At 45.8% G+C, this 18,099-nt stretch overlaps 1 protein-coding gene across 1 annotated transcript; it reads right to left on the bottom strand.

Moving 5' to 3' along the window:
* LOC102172077 (signal-regulatory protein beta-2) lies at positions 6,364 to 17,439 on the bottom strand. The gene is made up of 5 exons (XM_005688327.3): positions 17,208 to 17,439; positions 12,002 to 12,367; positions 10,589 to 10,930; positions 10,007 to 10,072; positions 6,364 to 8,979 (listed from the first exon to the last, which is right to left on the bottom strand). Exons 1-5 carry the CDS (start codon positions 17,326 to 17,328, stop codon positions 8,882 to 8,884), a joined length of 993 nt encoding a protein of 330 aa, XP_005688384.2. The 5' UTR covers positions 17,329 to 17,439; the 3' UTR covers positions 6,364 to 8,881.

Genomic DNA, 18,099 nt, shown 5'->3' with positions numbered 1-18,099 from the left:
TTTGTTTAGGCTGTGCTGGGTCTTCGTCACTGTGTGGGCTTTTCTCTAGTTTTGGGAGCAGGGGCCACTCTCTGGTTGCAGAGTGCAGGCTTCTCATTGTGGTGGCTTTTTTTGCCGAGCATGAGCTCTGGGGTGCACAGGCTTCAGTACTTGCGCCACATGGGCTCAGTAGTTGCGGTTCCCCGACTCTAGAGCACAGGCTCAGTAGTTGTGGTGCATGGGCTTAGTTGCTTCAAAGCATATGCTATCTTCCTGGACCAGGGACTGAACCTGTGTCTCCTGCATTGGCAGCCCAATTCTTTACCACTGAGCCATCCACTGGGCTTCCCAGGTGGCGCTAGTGGTAAAGAACCCACCTGCCAATGCAGGAGACATGAGAAACACAGGTTCGATCCCTGGGAAGATCCCCTGGAGGAGGAAATGGCAACCCACTCCGGTATTCTTGCCTGGAGAATCCTATGGACAGAGGAGCCTGGCAGGCTACAGTCCATGGGGTGGCAAGGAGTTGGACATGACTGAAGCAACTCAGCATGCAGGAGCCATCCACTGATCTGCTCTTGTTCATCCTTCTAGTTTCAGCTTAGGTATCCCCTCCTCAAGGATACCTTTCTACGTTCCTAGGCTCCATCAGACAGTTGCCAGTGAATGTCCTCTGGCGGCATGTTAAGTGTCTGTCTTCCCAAAGGGCCACAATCCTTGTGAAGAGCAGGAGCTGTGACTGTTTCCAACACAGTATGGCTTTAGAACACACGTGTGGTGTTAAAACCCAGCTGTTACTGCTTGTGTAATCTTGGGCAGATTATCTCTCTAAGTTTCAGTTTCCTGATGTGTAAAGTGGAACTCCTCATGGTTCCTACCTTAGAGGTATGAGAATTCAATGTGAACTGTTGAGAGCAAGGTTTGATGCTTAGTGAAAGTGAAAGTCACTCACTCATGTCTGGCTCTTTGCGACCCCATGGACTATACAGTCCATGGAATTCTCCAGGCCAGAATACTGGAGTGGGTAGCCTTTCCCTTCTCCAGGGGATCTTCCCAACCCAGAATCAAACCCAGATCTCCCGTATTGCAGGCAGATTCTTTACCAGCTGAGCCACAAGGGAAGCCCGATGCTTAGTGAGTCCTCAGCAAATGTTAGCTCTCATTTTATCTCCTGTGACCTGCAGTCACTAGCATTAAACAGCTGCTTACTGACTGTTGAATTAGTGAAGGAGTGAATAAATGAAACCTCAAGCATCTGCATATCCAGGTGAGAAATGCAGGGATGAAAATCTGAGCACAAGGATGCAGGGCACATACCAGACTCCCGAGGAGGGTTGAGCAGACTGTGGGATATGACCTAATTTCAATAAAGAAAACTTTTCATTTTCCATAAAACAGATGCCATGTGGCTATGAGAAGTGACAACCCTGAGACCCACAAAGACACATTCTGGAGGTGTGGGGCTGTAGAGTGACTGCCTTTTAGTGTTAATCGTAGTTGTGGGCTTGGTCTTGAAGAGACACCAGTGAGCAGTAGTTTAAAGTGAGATCTTAGTTCCCTGCCCAAGAATTGGACCTGAGTAGCCTGGGTTTCCCTGGTGGCTCAGAGGGTAAAGCATCTGCTTACAATGCAGGAGACCTGGGTTCAGAAGATCCCCTGGAGAAGGAAATGGCAACCCACTCCAGTACTCTTGCCTGGAAAGTCCCATGGATGGAGAAGCCTGGTAGGCTATAGTCCACACAGTCACAAAAAGTCAGACACGACTGAGCAACTTCACTTCAGCCTGGATGAAAATTAGAAATCCTAGCTGCTAGACCACCAAGGGCTACAGGCTGGAAGCAAAGTTGCCCTGGTATTTGCCTCTTTGAAAAATGAATTTCTCAAGGAGGCAAAACCTGTAAAAGCAGGTACAAAGTTTATTATTGGAGACATGGCACAAGTGGGAGAGCACACAAAGAAATGGTTTTGAAGCTGTTTCCCTCAGAATGGGACTTGAACCCACGTGGCTGGGACTCAAACCCAGCCAAAACCCTGCCTGGTACTTGAACCCACGTGGCTGAGACTTGAACCCAGTGGAAACCCTGCTTGGGACTTGAACCCATATGAGTGGGACTCAAATTCAGCTATAACCCATGGTACCTGGTTTCAGGACCTAATGAAGCTCAGGTTCTTGCTGTCTCATCACAGAAAGAATTCAGTGGGAGACAAAATGATAGGTAAGGAGTGGATTTATTCAGATTGAGAGAGAGGCACACTCCACGGACAGAGCGTGGGCCATCACAGAGGGCAAGTGCGGCCCTGAAATGTGGTGGGGTTAGTTTTTATAGGCTGGGTGATTTCCTATGCTAATGAGTGGGAGGATTATTGCAACTATTTTGGGGAAGGAGTGGAGATTCCCAGGATTTGGGCCATCGCCCGCTCCTTGGTCTTTTAACAGTGCCTTGGAACTGTCCTGGCACCTCTGGGTGTGTCATTTCACTTGCTGATTGAGGATCAAGGTCTAGTCTTGTCTGCCATCTTGGTCCCATTTGATTCGAATTGGTTTATGTTGTGTCCTTGGGCTATGTCATTCTTTCAAAAGTTGTGCTCTGCCCCTTTCCCTCCTGTTACAGTTTGTTTATTTGAGACAGAAGCAAGGCAGAGATACCCACCTGGAGAAAAAGGAAGGGGTTCCTGCCTGATGAGGAGGAGGGCAGTAAAGAGGTGGTCACATCGTTTATACAGGGCATTTCTTCCAGGTCTTGTTTACCTTTGGCCAGTTATCGCCCTCCTTTTTCTACACCTGACCTGTCCTCGGTCCCTCTCTCACATGTATGCACATCTTTCTGTAGATGAATTCCAGCACAGAGGCCTATGGGAAAGTTGACACCAGCTATTCTGGGGTGGCCCCCTCTCCATTTTGGACCCCTAGGAAGTCTTTCTGCATACTTGTAGTCGGGGAGGTCTCCTTGATCTCAAGAATGAGAAGTATGTGCTCTCTTTATCCTTTATCTGGGCAAGACTCAGCTCATTTCTGCCCCTCCCATTACTGTCATTTTAAGTGTCCACCAGAGACAAAAGTACAGCTCTTTACCCTGTTCCTGTTGTTTATTTCTATATGAAATTATAAACAGGAGGCTGGTTATAAATGCCTAAGCTGGAGTCCATCTATTTCTTGCCTCAAGAAATATAAACAGGAGGCTAGTTGTAAATGTCTATCCTGGAGCCCATATAGCTCCTGCCTCAGGCTGGGCTCTGAACAAGCCGGGTGATAAGAGCAGATCTCTTGCCCTCTCTGGGCCTCAGGGCCTATGTTCGAACAAAATGGGTGGTGGAAGGTGGGCCAGCAAGTGTTCACAGCCTTCTCAGATCCACTTTCATAGCAAACATTTTGTATCACCCCTTGATGCCTTAAATAAAATTGAGAGATAATAAAATTGATTTATATACATTGACAAAACGAACATCAGGCCCTAATTGAAGGGGGAAAAAAAAGAGTGATTGGAATAAAATGATCTGTATTTTAATACTCAGGTACAAGAACAGTACAAGGCAAAATGAAACAGATATTTGCCTCTATTGTTGACTGAAAAAAAAAGCACTGCCCAACAATTGAGAGTCTTAGGACTTCAAGACCAGAAATGCAGATTCCTAAATAAGTTTGAACCCAGGCATCTCAGATGCTGTGCTCCTAACCACTATACCACCCTGTATCTATTTGGCCAGTAGGACTGTGCTTCCAAGGCTAGTTTCTGAGGCCTTTCCAGCAATCTGACTGGAGGTGTTTAGAGCCAGAATTTGATTAGAAGGGGACATTTGGGTGTGAAGTTGAAACTATTGATACATTTTTATAACATTTATCCAAATGTCCTTAACAAAACTGAGTAGGGGTGGTGCTGAAGGCCTTGCCCACTTCCAACTTCCAGCCCCTTCCCCCACCCTCCTTCCCCTGCCCAGCCCCCATCCCCAAGTCCCACCATGACTACCGCCTCCAGACTCATCCCTGCCTTGAAGATGCACCACCACAAGCTCCTGACCCGCACAGCCCCACTGTTTTCTCCCCTGTCCCCACTCCCAGAGCTGCATGCACTCCTACCCTCCAAAGCCCACTTCCTCCTCAAGTTTCACCCCCAGCCCCGCTCCAGTTTCATCTCCACTTTGGTTCCCATCCTGACCTCATCCCAGTTCCACTCTGATTCTGCCTTTCACCACCTGCCTGGCACATTATCAGCCTTCAGCTACTTTTTATGAATGAACGAAAAGGGCTACTACAATAGTGAAAAGTTAGGTTCCCGACCTTGAAGAAGTGAAGTGAAGTCACTCAGTTGTGTCAGACTTTTGGGACCCCATGAACTGTAGCCTACCAAGCTCCTCTGTCCATGGGATTTTCCAGGCAATAGTACTGGAGTGGGTTGCCATTTCCTTCTCCAGGGGATCTTCCTGACCCAGGGATCGAACCCAGGTCTCCCACATTGTAGACAGATGCTTTACCGTCTGAGCCACCAGGGAAGCCCATGCCTTGGTGAACTCAAATACACTGTATGAGTGCGCAGTGGCTCAGTTGTGTCTGATTCTTTGTGACCCTATGGACTGTAGCCTTGCCAGGCTCCTCTGTCCATGGGATTTTCTAGGCAAGAATATTGGAGTGGGTTGTCATGCCTTCCTCCAGGAGATCTTCCTAACCCAGGGATCGAAACTGCGTGTCTTACGTCTCCTGCATTGGCAGGCGGATTCCTCACACTGAGCCACTTGGGAAGCTCACTCAAATTCACCAGTGAGCAACTAACAGTCCTCAAGGAAATAAACACACACACACACTCACATTTATATGTAGCAGTAAATGTTGTGAGGAAACTTACGCTGCAGATGGGAAATGAGAAGGAAGACAATGTTGTTGTGGATGAGCTGATCTACAGAGGGCTCTTGAAGAAACGGCTAAGCAGATGACTGAATGAGGGAACGTGTGTAGCCAAGGCCCAGGTGGGTGACAGGGAGTCAATTTAAAGGGTGTTGGAGGTGGGGGGTAAGATGGGAGAGGGCTTTCAGGGACCAGACCACGCAGGGCCCTGTCTGGTGTCATCTACAAATTGGCTCTTGCCGTCTATTAAGTCATGTGCTGCTGCTGCTGCAGCTGCTGATTTTCCACATCCACTGAAAGGAGCTGTTGGGGTGGAGAGCAGAAATGAGGCGCTCTGGGAAAAACTGGCAGAACAGGTTTTCAGACAGATAGTTTCAGGAACTGATTTTGTGAGCCCAGTTCTCAAATCTCCTCATATCTAGAAAAATGCTAAGATCCTCATGGTGATGTCTGCTCCTTGTGACTAGCAGTAACCTTCACGAAACTAACAAAAACCTTCTGCCAAAAACACGTGCTTGATTGCATTACTCCCCCTTGACCAAAATCACATATATGCTGACCTTCTCCTACCTCTTTAGAGTGGTTTCTCAGAACTATCTGAAATCCTCTCTCTCAGGAGATAGCCCTCATTTTGCCCCAGATAAAACTTAACTCATAACTCTCATATTGTGCTTTTTTTTTTTTTTTTCAAGTCAGCACAGATGAAGAGGTTTACAGGGGCAGAGCAAGGAATACCCAGTTATTTCAGAAGCCCAGTTCCACCCTATTAATAGCTTCCTGTGGCTGCTTCAACACATTACCACAAATTTCGTGGCATTAAAACAACAGAAATTTATTCTCTCCTACTTCTGGAGGCCAGAAGTCTGAAGTTAGTATCACTGGGCTGAAGTCAAGGTGTCAGGGGGCTGTGCTCCCTCCAGAGACACTGGGGAGAATTTGCTCCTTGCAGCTGCTTGTGGCTGCCAGCATTTTTTACACTTCCATTTTGCCTTTGTGGTTGCATTGCTTTCTCCTCCTATGTGGAATCTCCCTCTGTCTCTCCCTCATCAAAGACACTTGTGATTACATTTAGGGCCCACCTGGATAATTAAGGGCTTCCCTGTGGCCCAGATGATAAAGAAGCTACCTGCAATGCAGGAGATCTGGGTTCAATTCCTGGGTCGGGAAGATCCCCTGCAGAAGGGAATGGCTATCCACTCCAGTATATCTTGCTTGGAGAATTCCATGGACAGAGTAGCCTGGCAGGCTACTAGCTACAGTTCATGGGGTTGCAAAGTCGGGCATGACTGAGTGACTAACACTTTCACTTTGGATAATTCAGGACAACCTCTCCATTTAAAGATGGGACAAACACACACAATCACATCTGCAAAGTCCTTTTTGTCACATAAGGTAACATTCACAGGTTCCAGGGATTCAGACTTGGATATCTTTTGTAGGAAGATATTATTTAATATATTATATCTACCCTTTCTTCTGATGTCTGGTAATTCAATAATTATTCAATTCTCAGTGCAGTGTAAACCTTGACAGTTGTTTCTTTTTCCTTTTTTTTTTTTTGTAATGCTATCGTCTGATTTAAGTTTTGATTGCTGAGACATCCATTTCAAAGAGGCATCCCCTTCAATGTGTTTATTTCTGAACACACTGCCAGTCACAGGGCTAAATAGTCAGGCCATCTTCCCCCACTGAGTTTCCTTTGTTTTAGACGTCTTGGTTGATTTCAATAACCGATCATTTGAGCTACTATTTCTTTTCTTCTTCCTGGGCTTTAAATTCCTGCTCTTAAGTTTTAAATTTACCAAGAAAGAGTGAGCCCACAAAAATCATCAACCCCAATAAAACAGAACCCCAGGTGTTCCCTCTCTGTTTTTCCCTTGTGACCTCACAGTGTGGCCCCAGGAATTCTGTGTAACTTCCAGGTCTTGTAAAGTAATAAACCTCTAGTTCTTCAAAGTTCCCTGATGGGTATTGCTGAAGGGCATCTTGCACTCATAATAAGAACTACAGGAGCTGATCCAGCTACAGCACTGGTTATCCCTATGCTGAAACTGGCACGAAGCACTCAGGCTAAATGTGTTGGCTTAGTGTTGTTCCACCTACTTTTCTGTTTGTTACAATGAAAAACATTCAGACTAACCCATTAGCACCTACAAATGTTTGTATGAAAAGAGAAAAGGGAGTTCACATGTACTGAGTGTACACAGAACACACAGCTCATAGTAAGCCTTCAGTTCACAGTCAGCCCTCGATGTTGAATTGTTTCTTGTACAATGCAGAAGTCCACGTTATTTTCCTCCATGTTCCAAGAGGGGCAGTGACTGATTAGTTATCAATGGTGCACAAGGAGGGAGTGAGCGCTTCAGGATTAGAAATCGGGCATGTCTGATTCCAGGGAATGCATGCTTTCCACTACATCAGGGCTTCTCGGTTCTACTGATACTTTGGGCCAGATAACTCTTGGCTGTGGGGTCTGTCCTGTGCATTTAGCAGCATCCTTGACCTCTACTCATTAGAGGGCAACAGTCTCCCCCCAAGTTATGACAACCAAAAACGTCTCTAGACATCGCCACGTATCCCCTGGGGGGCAAAGTGTCCTTTTCTTTAGAACTACTACCCTCCACTGTGCTACCCTAGTGGAGGCAGAGGTACAAAGAGGTGCCATTTCACCTGGGAATGGAACTCAGGTGTGCCATACAGCAAGTACGCTATCTCTATGTCACAGGGGTGGAGATTGCTGGTCATCTTCTGAGCTTTACTCTCTGGCTCTCTAGTGACAGATTTTAGCTAGGAGCACTCTTGCTAGAATAAGGACTACATTTCCAGCCTTCCTTGCAGCTAGGTGTGACCAAATGACCACATTCCAACCAGTCAGAGGTGATATGGGCCAATTCCTAGCTGCGACCTTGAAGGGAAGTGTCATTCTCCTCTTCCCTGGTCTTTCTGCCTGAGATATGGACCTGGTATCAACAAGATCAAAGAATCCTGGGTCTCAAGGAGTCCCCAAATTGCCTGGCCTGTTTATGTTCAAATATTACTAGAGGAACCAACTTTCTTCTGATTTGAGCTACTTTCTTCTGATTTAACAGTTTTGTCAAAGTTGCCAAACCTGAATTCTAACTATTATAGCCACCTAAGCCAGCCAGGGTGAAGAAAGAAAGTAGGGAGAAAAAGAGGAAGAAAGGATATAGATGGAGGGGCACAGGTGGTCTGGCTGGGCCAGCTCAGAGTCACTTAGGGAAACCTTCTGGGAAGGACTGTCAAGTTGGATCTTGAAGGAAGAGAAAATGTAGGGTGGGGAGCAAGGGGGTGGGCCCTCCAAAAGAGGCTGCAACAGGAGCAGAGGCCTCGGGAGAGACCTGGGCAAGACCTTAAAAGACAAGGAGAGTTTGAACAGGCTGAGAAGAGAAAGGAAGGCTGTAGGGAAAGAGCAAAGTGGTGAAGATGGAGGGATCAGGCTCCCTCACCCCACATCCTCTCACTCTTGCCCCACGTTTTGTAAATAACAATTACGTAACTGCTGAGGTCCCTTGCAGTACTGCACATGCATGTCAGGAGGTACTCTCTCGGCCACGGGCTACGTTTGTTCTGTAAGCATATATAGACTCTACCTGAGAAAGCCCTCGGGACTATGTTACGGCTGCTAACATTATGGTAGTGAGGCTGCATTAGAGCTTTGTCTGCTGGGTCAGCCACAAGAGGAGAGAATAAACATGTCTACAGTTCCTATGGCTCCTCGCATCTTCTTCCAGCCTCTTAGCTCGCACCTTGTCTACCCTGGGTTCAGCAAACAGTGAAATACAGTGAGACAAAAGCAAACAGAGGGGAGCCCAGTGCCAAATAGAGAATTTCACCAGGTGAACAGGAATCAGGATCCTGGAGTTCATCGTGAGGCTTGAAGGCAGCTGGGAGGGCAACTGGCAGCTGGGCAGCTGGGAGGCAGAGAAATGATCAGGGATTCCTGGGCCCTCTCTTAGGGGACCCACTCTAGGGCTGACCAGTCATCCATGACCCATGCTAAGACGAGCACACCACTTCTGGGCCTGGAGTTCTGATGTCTTCTTGTCAAGGGCTTCTCCAGCAGATAATCAGGGCCAGCAAGAGTGCAGCCAAGGTCACTGTTTTCAGTCCCAGGATTGCAAGTGTGAGGGCAGACAGGAGCCCTGGGGGACACAGAGGAAAGCTCAAGAAGGACCCCGGGTGAGCCCCCAACAGCCCACAACTCAGTACCCCTATGGTGAAGCTGAGCCTAGCTTCTGTATAGCCTGCGGGGCCATATCCCTTCTACAGCTAAAGAGATCATAGACCTCCCTTCCTCCTGTTTCAGGCTCAAAGAGCCTTTGCCCAATATCCTACTTGTACCCTCAATCATCTTGACAGCATCCCTGACCTCTGATAACAATAGAAAATGTCTTTCATTTTTTGCTGCTCAACTCCTCTGTCCCAGGGCCAGAACTAAGCATTTCATAAATGCCTTATACAATCCTCAAACTAATCTTGCAAAGTAGGATAACAATCCAGTTTGTATAGATGAGGAAACAGACCCAGAGTGGGGGAGTGATTTGCTCAAGGCCACATGTGTCAAAGTAGTGATGGGACCAAGTAGTCTGGCTCCCAAGGATAGCAGGAACAGGGCTGAGCATCTGGGAAGCTAACCTGGTCACCTCCATCCCAAGTTCATCCTTCAATTATCAAGTGCCCTTGAGGCGATGTGATAGGCACAGTTCTGGGCACTTGCCCCATTGGATCTGTATATAGTTCCGTGAGGTAGGCGCTCTGATTTTTATCTCCCTTTCCCCTCCCAGATCACAGAGCAGGACACCAGAGACTCAAAGAGCTAGAAAGGTGCTCAATCCAGGGAGCCTGGCTGCAAAACCATGTTCTCCAGCTCTGTTCTGCACAGCTCCATAGTGTATCCTTGTTCTGACTCAGGGGGAGCTCAAGACCTCACAGCAAGACTGCCCACTGAGCAGTTCGCACTGACTGTTGGAAAGTACTTCCTTTGATTGAACTTTATTTACTCTGGTTCTCTGGGTTCTGTTTGTGCAGTTGAGATGGAGTCATGGGAACCGTCTTTGTGGCAGGAGGGCCCTAGAAGTCTGGGGCTGCTCATCTCGCATGCCCAAGCCCTCTCTGGCCCCACTTACCTGTGGGGGACTGCTTAATGCCACTGGAGGTAGGTATACTCACCTGATGGAAATACCTTGGTTGTATGTTCCTTGGTGAATTCTGACTCTTTGCGAGAAGTGTGATTTGCTGCAAGGAAGAGAAGTGGTCTCACATTCCCCTTTCTTTCTATCTCTCCATTTCCTGAGCCCCTGTGTTAGTAGCTGGGGAGATGAGCCTGTGAGTTTCTGCCTGGGATAGGGACTAGAAGTCAAGCCCAGTAACTATGAAGGGCTAGTCAGACCTGGTTGAGCATCTCTGGAGTAGGGACAAGGCCTGCTCCATTTCTGTATCTGCAGCACCCCGTGTGTGGCCATCAGAGGCACGCATGCAAGTTTGTTGAATCATTAAGAGTCTGTACAAAGCTCTGTGGAGCCCAGAATGGGGAGAAATCAACTCTGCCTGGGAGAAGGAGAAGACTTCACAGAGGAGGGGCCATTTATGCTGGGCCTTGAAGGATAAGTAGAAATTCTCCATAGAAAAGGAGAAAGCATTAATAGCCTATGTAAATGACTTTGAGGCTAAAAAGAGCTTGCCACACAGTAAAAATTTCCTGGTGGACCACCTCCCTCTGTCCCCCAACACCTCCATGACTACCTGTCTCACCTTTGACTCTCAACCTGGTGCCCTGTCCGGATAGGTACTGCCTGTTGAGTTTACTCTGAAACTTTACACAATAGTAAGTTCCTGCATGCTCAGTGGAGATGCTACGCAGAAGAATGCTGAAATCATTGTTGGAGGCCTGGACCGCAGTCACGTTGGAGTAGGAGATGCCTCTGAAGTTGTAGATGGCCTCCCGGCTCAGACCAGTCCCCCGAAACCACCTGATGGGTCCTGGGGGACCAACTCCAAGCACTGTGCAATTCAGAAAGACGGTGTCTCCAGGGGTTGCCAACACCAATTCCTGGGGTTGGATGATCCAGAGGTCTGGCCCTGTGCTCCCAGGTCCTGAATCCAAAGAGAGGACTTTATTGTTCTCTCTCTCCCTCCACAGTTCACTGATTTCCTGCCTTTCCTTCCCCTGTTTTTTTCACTCAGCTACTCCCTCCCACATTCCCTCATTGTTCAATAGCTGATTTACTCAGTAAAGAAGTTCTCAGTACCTACTATGTGCTGATGCTAGGACTGGGGAAAAGAAAGCTCAGCAAAACATAAATGCCGTGCCCTAGAGTTCTCAGTCTGGTGGTGGAGGTGGCTTAGAAAATTCTTCTGAGGTTGAAAACCCAGAAGCCTGCAGGACCAAGAGAAGCTTGGAAGGAGCCAGAGAAGGGTTTCTGAGATGTTTGCAATAAGATAAAATGAACCCCCTACCTCCACCCCCTACCCTGACACACACACACACAGATACCCTCCAAGTCAACAATTTACAGGGGTTTCACAAACATCAATTCTTCTATTTCATCACCTGAATATCCTTTGAAATAGGAATTATATTGCCTATTTCACAAATTAAACACTTGAAGGATGTTGACCTGAAATGACTAAGTTAAGGACACATTCCTATTGAATGACAGACCATATTGGTGTCCAGGTCACCACTGGTGGACTTAGAGATGGCATGACTGGTTACTTGGGGATTAAATGATCAGCCCCAGTTCTTGACTCTCCTCTGATAGCGTGGCGTATCCAAACTCTTACCGTGGCCTCACGGTGGTTGGGTATACTTCCTTGCCTCTTACCTTTGACCTTAGCCATGAGACTTGCTTTAGCCAATGGGCTATTTGTTATTAACAGCAGACACAAGTAGAAGCTTGAAATGTGCCTAAGGGGTTGGGACTTTCCCTCTGTGCTTCTGCTATCTCCATGAGAAATATGTACTCTGGCCAGTCTGGGCCCTGGAATAAGACATGCAGAATAGAACCAGCCCAGCTGCCCGTAAATGTGTGAGTGAGGCATACGAATTGTTGTATGTCACTGAGGTTTTGCGAGCAGAGCATGATTGTGGGTAAAGGTGAATGATACAGGTAAAGGGAGATAGATCAGAGCAGAAGGTTGTGACCTGCAGGGCCTGATACTCACCCTTCACAAGCACAGAGGTGCCTCCATCCAGCGTCTTTCCTGAGTGCTCACTTGAGCCAGCAGATCTCACACAGTGATAGGTTCCAACATGTTTCCTGGTGACATTGTGGATATAGATGGAATAGTCGCAATTAAGCGGCTCCAGCGTCTTCTGGATCATAGGCATCACCCCGGGGAAGAAGCCACGCTTGAAGTTGTAAATTTCTTGCTGGTCCTGGTTGCTCACCTTGACCCACTTTATCATGTCATCAGTGCAGGAGCCGACTACTGTACATCTCAGCAGGAGTGTCTCCCCTTCTGCCACCAGCATGGGGCCCTCGGGCTGCAGCACCTGCCATTTACTCCCCTTGCTCTGCTCAGAAACTCCTGCAACAGAGGAAAAAAGGCTTCGTGCAGATCTAGAGGAACTTGGAGTCCTAAGAGGCAAACTTAACGTAAACCAGCCATTAACTGGTCAAGAACAATTGCTTAGAACATTCAAGGGGTGTTGTTGGAGAGGGAAGTGAAAGAGAAGGTGAAGCAGCTGGCTGGAGAGAGAGAGAGAGCGAGCAGGGCTATAAAATGGAGAACTTATAAGTAATAAGCTCACCATGGGGTCATCAGCTTTGCGCTCCGAGTTTCCCTTCATCTGTGCTTTCATCAAGCCTTGGGAATAACTCAGTCTCATTCTAGGTCTTAAGTTTGTATCAGGGTGTTTCTTAGTTTTCAGTGCAGGAGGGGAGTAGAAAGGTGGAGTAAAGATTCCCTTCCAAGAGGATCTGGGGGAGGGTTATGGAATTCAAAATTTATTTCCCTCCCATCTTCAGTGAGGTATGTGCCATTAGCCACTAAGAACTGCCTCACAGTTGTGACCAAGGGACACCCTATGTTCAGTCCCAGGGATTTTGTTTGTCCTTGGCATCCTTAGTTCCAGGAAGTCCAGCAATACTCACCCCAAACACCACTATATGAGTGGTGAGACCTCGTCCTCTAATTCCTGCTGGTGCTCATTTCCCTGCCCTCAGTAGTTTCCTCACATATGCACTAAATCGTGCCCATCGCTCAGCAAAGCACTGAGAATAATGCCTGTTCCCATCCGTAAAACTGGAAAAACTCCTGATCAACAGGGTCATGGGTAGACTACACAGAAGAGAGTACTCTGCCTAGAGAGAAGTGCTCTCTCCCACATAGCAAATCTGAAAAACAAGGTCCCCAAACAATAAAATATAATGACATTCTAGAGTGAGGCTTATAACGCATGTATAAGTGAAGTTAAGGTAACAATAGAATAATGATTGAGGTGGGGAGAATGTTAGTATACCATCATAAGGTTCTCATACTTTATGTGAAATGGTATGATATCACTTAAGGTAGATGTTGGTAAAGAGGTATTAATATATTGTAAATCCTAAAGCGATCACTAAATTACAAAATAAAATCATAGCTAATAAGCCAATAAAAGAGAGAAAATAGCATTATAAAAGTATTAAATTACCAAATGAAGACAGAAAAAGAAGCAAAAGGGAACAAAGAATAAGTAGAACAGATAAGAAGTTAATAGATTTAAACCCAATCATATCAAAAATTATTTTAAATGTAAATGGTCTAAATATTCCCAGAAAAAGTTAGAAACTGTCACATTGGACAAAAAATGTAAGATCCAACTGCATATTGCAAATTAAAACCACAATGAGATACTCCTTTTTAGAATGACTAAAATTGAAGAGGCTGACCATACCAAATGTTGGCAAGGATGTGGGGGAAATGTCATTCTCCTACATTGATGATGAAAATATAATATGGTAAATCACTTGGCAAAACTTTAAGGCAGTGTCTTTAAAAGTTAAACAATCACCTGCCATATGATCCAGCCATTTTATTCTTAGTATTTTCCCAAGAGAAATGAAAGCATATGTCCACACCAAACTGCGAACAACCCAAATGTCTGTCAATAAGTGAGTGGAGAAACAAACTATGGTTTATCCATACAGTAGATAGACAAAAAAATGACTATTGATATGTGCAACAACATGCATGACTCTCAGATAATTGCAATGAATAAAAGAAGCCAGGCAAACAAGGGTATGTACTGCATGTTTGTTGTATAAATTTCTAGAAGGTGCAAACTAAACTGTAGTGATGGGAGGCAGCGATGGGAGACAGATAGGTAGTTGCCTGGGGAGGAGGAGGAATGGAAAGGATGCAAGGAAACTTTTATGAGTGTTAGGTTCATTCATCATCTTGACTATCTTGGTGATAAGTTCACAAGTATGAAACATGTCCAATGCCCACAAAACGTGTCAAATTGCACACCTTAAACACACACAGTTTGCTTTATGTCAGTTGTACTGCAATAAAGCTATTAAGATTTTATGAAGATGAAGCTTCTGTGTGTTATGAGAAGGGAGAACTAACGTAAAAGAGGCAGCGGAGAAGGTGAGGGCTCAGAAAGTCTCGTGGCTCTTATCCCAGCTGGGGCAAGTCCGGGAAAGTGAAACAGCAGAGAGGAAACTGGAGCCTGGAATAAGGCCCTGTGCCTCCCACCCCTTCTCACTCCCCTTTTCTTGATTCTCCTTCTGTGTTATCACACAGACTTTGGGAAATGTCTGGGATGCTTTGTCTCTGCCTTGTCTGTAAAGCTGGGCTTGCCGGGGTCCAGCCCCGGTGGATCCAGGGTGATTCGAAGGTGGGGGGACGGAGTCGGCGTCTTTGGAAAACTACAGATTTAATCACAGATATAGAGAGATTAGAAATGGATAGTGTAGTAGGAAGATTAGTGGAGAAAAGGAGGCTGAATAACTTGGATTACGTGGAATAGCATCCATGTTCCAGATGGGAATTCAGCCAGAAAAACGGGAGCAAGAAAGAAGCGACATGGGGGAATCAGTCTTTCCGGAAACTGATCCGATTTCTTTATTTTTGGGTTTGCTTATATACCTTTTGTTACACATAGGGATGAATACAGAGCCACGCGGAAGTCAGCAGTCCTGACCTTTATCAAAATCAGGTGCTTCACATAAATGTATTAAAAAAGGTACATCATCTTCTGGCTATGAGTGAGACCTGCTGACATTTTATGATCCTTTCTTTCTGATAACCAAAAAACTTATTTCTTCCAAGGGTGTTTTTTCTTAAACCAGGCACCACCCTCCAAATAAAGTTACATTCCTATAGGGTGAGGGTGTAGTGAGTTACAATCAAGCAAGGAATTTATTTAACCCAAGGTTAACATGATTAGTCTTAAAGGTTAATACTTATTTCTCCTATATGCTTAAAGGTTAATACTTATTTCTCCTATATGTTAGTTATATTCATTATAAGGGTAGGGAACTTGGAGATTTAGCAGCAAACATCAGCCCAACAAATGAAAATCCTTTCCCCAATGCTCCCCTTAAGATCTATTTAGTCTTAAGATATGATAAAGTTACATTCTTACATAGCAAGGACACAGTGATTTATAACAAAGCACAGTGATCTATTACAAAAGAGAAAATCCATTAACTCAAAAAGTCTAGTATTGCTAACATCAAAAACTACTGTATTTCCTTTTCTATATTCCAAATACATTGATAAATATATTCCCAGGTGCCTAAGGATATGGAGGCCTGGTGGCAATCATTGACTCAACAAGAAGAAAAAGCCCTGTGCTAATTAAGACTCTCAAAATACTCCAAAACTCTCTGTGCTGTTTATGGTTGAGAGGTAGTAAACAATCATGTGGCAGGAGTATGGATAATCCTGTCACACAAGCTAGTCTGTCAGCAGAGAGGTTTGACCTGAGACATCCTTGTCCCACCCAGAGCAGGGAATTAGCAGCAATTATTGACACAACAAATGAAAAACCCTTCACCAATATAATCCCTAACCAACCCATTATACTAATAATTTCTAACTCCCCAAAAGAATTTGCCTTTAGTAAATCTAAAACATCTCGTGCTTCTCAGATTGGGAGGCTGTAAACAATTACATGTGGCCGGACAAACCTATACAGGTGGGCTAGATAACCTTCAGAGGAGTCCATAAGCTGAAACACTCTTGTCACGCCCAAGAATTTTTATTGCCTTGGAGCTGCATGTTTACTCCTTCTCCAAGAAAAATGGTTATGGGGGAGAGCATAAAACAGACTCTGGTTTTGGGGTAGATGCTCGGGAACAGGGGGTTTCCTGAGGCTTGATCACGCCTTTCCTCATGACCTTTCCTCGGAGTTTCTCACACTGGCCCCCGGCATGGGCTAGTCCCTTCCCCACAGCTCTGGGATTCCGTCCCACCCATTTTCTATCTGCACGCTCTGGTTTTCATGATCCCTGTCAAGGGGTTCTCTTTTGGAAGTCTGCTAGAAAGCACTATTTTCCACAAATATTTTGAATATATTTTACTCTGGCTTGTTTAGATATATGATTTCCTAACCTAGTGCCTAACACCTAAGGGACACTCGAAGTATTTATGAAATGAGTTACTAAGAATTATGACTCACACATTACTCAAGGAAACCTCTCTTGGGGCTGACACATCTTGTCTGGTTGATCAAATGGTTCTGGGCTCCGAGTCTGAGTTGTACCTGGAAGCCCCCAAACTCAGGAGCTAAATCAGCCTGATCCTGACTTAGAGGAGACATGGGTATGATAGTAGTAGCCAGTAGTTATTAAATCTTTACATTGTGTCAGGTATTTATAGGTATTATCTCACACAAAGTCATGAGATGGGCCCTGGATTAGTCTCATTTTACGGAGCCCCACTGACTTAAGGATGTTTGATTTGTATAGTTGCACAGGGCCCAAAGCTTAGAAGGGCCTCATGCTTGCCTTAATGCTCTACTATTGCTGTTTTAAAATTCTTAATATCTTTGAAACAAAGGACCTGAGGTTTCATTTTGGACAGGGCTGGGCAATTATGTAGCCGGTCCTGGGCTGAGCCTCACTATTTTTATACTAATATTTAATAACTCACAGCACCCCTAGAGAAAGGTCCCAAAGAGTGGTTCTTTGTAGATGGGCTAACAAGTATCTGAGCCAGAACATAGTGTTGTGAGCCCAGAGCCTGGGAGCTTGGCTTCCCTGTGCTGCCCTAAAAGTTCTGCTTCTCCAGACACTTGGTCTGAGTTCTGCTGGGATCAGAGATATTCTCAGCTTCTCCCTCCCACTCCATCTGGTAGGGGTCAGGCCCCTCCTGGCACCTGTCTCTGGGGTCAGCCAGGGGTGGATCCTCTTCTGTCTCAGATTCTACTCACCGGAGAGGACAAGGAGCAGTGCCAGCAGCCAGGAGCAGGGAGGTGAGTGAGCCAGGCAGGTCAGGGTAGGCATCAGAGGGGGCACAGGGCACCTCCTGTGGTCCCCTAGACTGACCACCATTCTACTGTCTGATGGGCGTTGGAGTCTGAAGTGGGGTCCGTATACAAGGCCTTTTCTGCTTCTTATTGCCAGAACTACTTGGGGAAGTATTTTCGCTACAACAAAACAAAGCTGCTAATGCAAGAGGAAGAAGGGGAATGGAGGAGTTTCCGGCTTTCATATCTGAGCAGTAGTTCCTGTATTCAGTCTGTCAAAATCTTAATGACCTATCCCAAACCCTGTCCTTGCCATCCTGGGAGGGAGATGAACACGGCTGTCACAGTGTGGCCTCAAGTCAGCCTGACTTTGGATCAAGAATTGCGTCTGCCTCTAGAGAAGAAGAAATATTGTATGACATCCCTTATATGTGGAATCTCAAAAGAAACAACACAGATGAGCTTGCAAAACAGAGAGACACAGATTTATGACTGCTGGGGGGAAGGGACAGTTAAGGAGTTTGGAATGGACATGTACATACTGCTATATTTAAAACTGATAACCAGCAAGGTCTTACTATACAGCACAGGGAATTCTGTTCAATGTCATGTAGCAGTCTGGATGGGAGTGTAGTATAGGGGAGAATGGATACATGTATATGTATGGCTGAGTCCCTTCACTGTTCAACTGAAACTACCACAGCATTGTTAATTGACTATACCCCAATATAAAATAAAAAGTCTAAAATAAAAATAGAGAATTGGGTCTGCCTGTTCCTGGTTGTGTGACCTTTCAAAGTCCCTTGTCATTGTCAAGGCTTTGTTGCCTCATTTGTAAAATGGGGACAGGAGCAAT

This window comes from Capra hircus, chromosome 13, assembly GCF_001704415.2.
Source record: "Capra hircus breed San Clemente chromosome 13, ASM170441v1, whole genome shotgun sequence".
Taxonomy (NCBI): Eukaryota; Metazoa; Chordata; class Mammalia; order Artiodactyla; family Bovidae; genus Capra; species Capra hircus.
This window is presented reverse-complemented; position numbering and strand designations above follow the sequence as displayed.

Coding starts and splice junctions, on each gene's coding strand:
- LOC102172077 (XM_005688327.3), bottom strand. CDS start 17,328: ATGGTGGTCAGTCTAGGGGACCACAGGAGGTGCCCTGTGCCCCCTCTG. Junction 10,931..12,001: donor CACCTCTGTGCTTGTGAAGG/GTGAGTATCAGG, acceptor CTTTGGATTCAG/GACCTGGGAGCACAGGGCCA. Junction 8,980..10,006: donor AACCAAGGTATTTCCATCAG/GTGAGTATACCT, acceptor TGTGTCCCCCAG/GGCTCCTGTCTGCCCTCACA.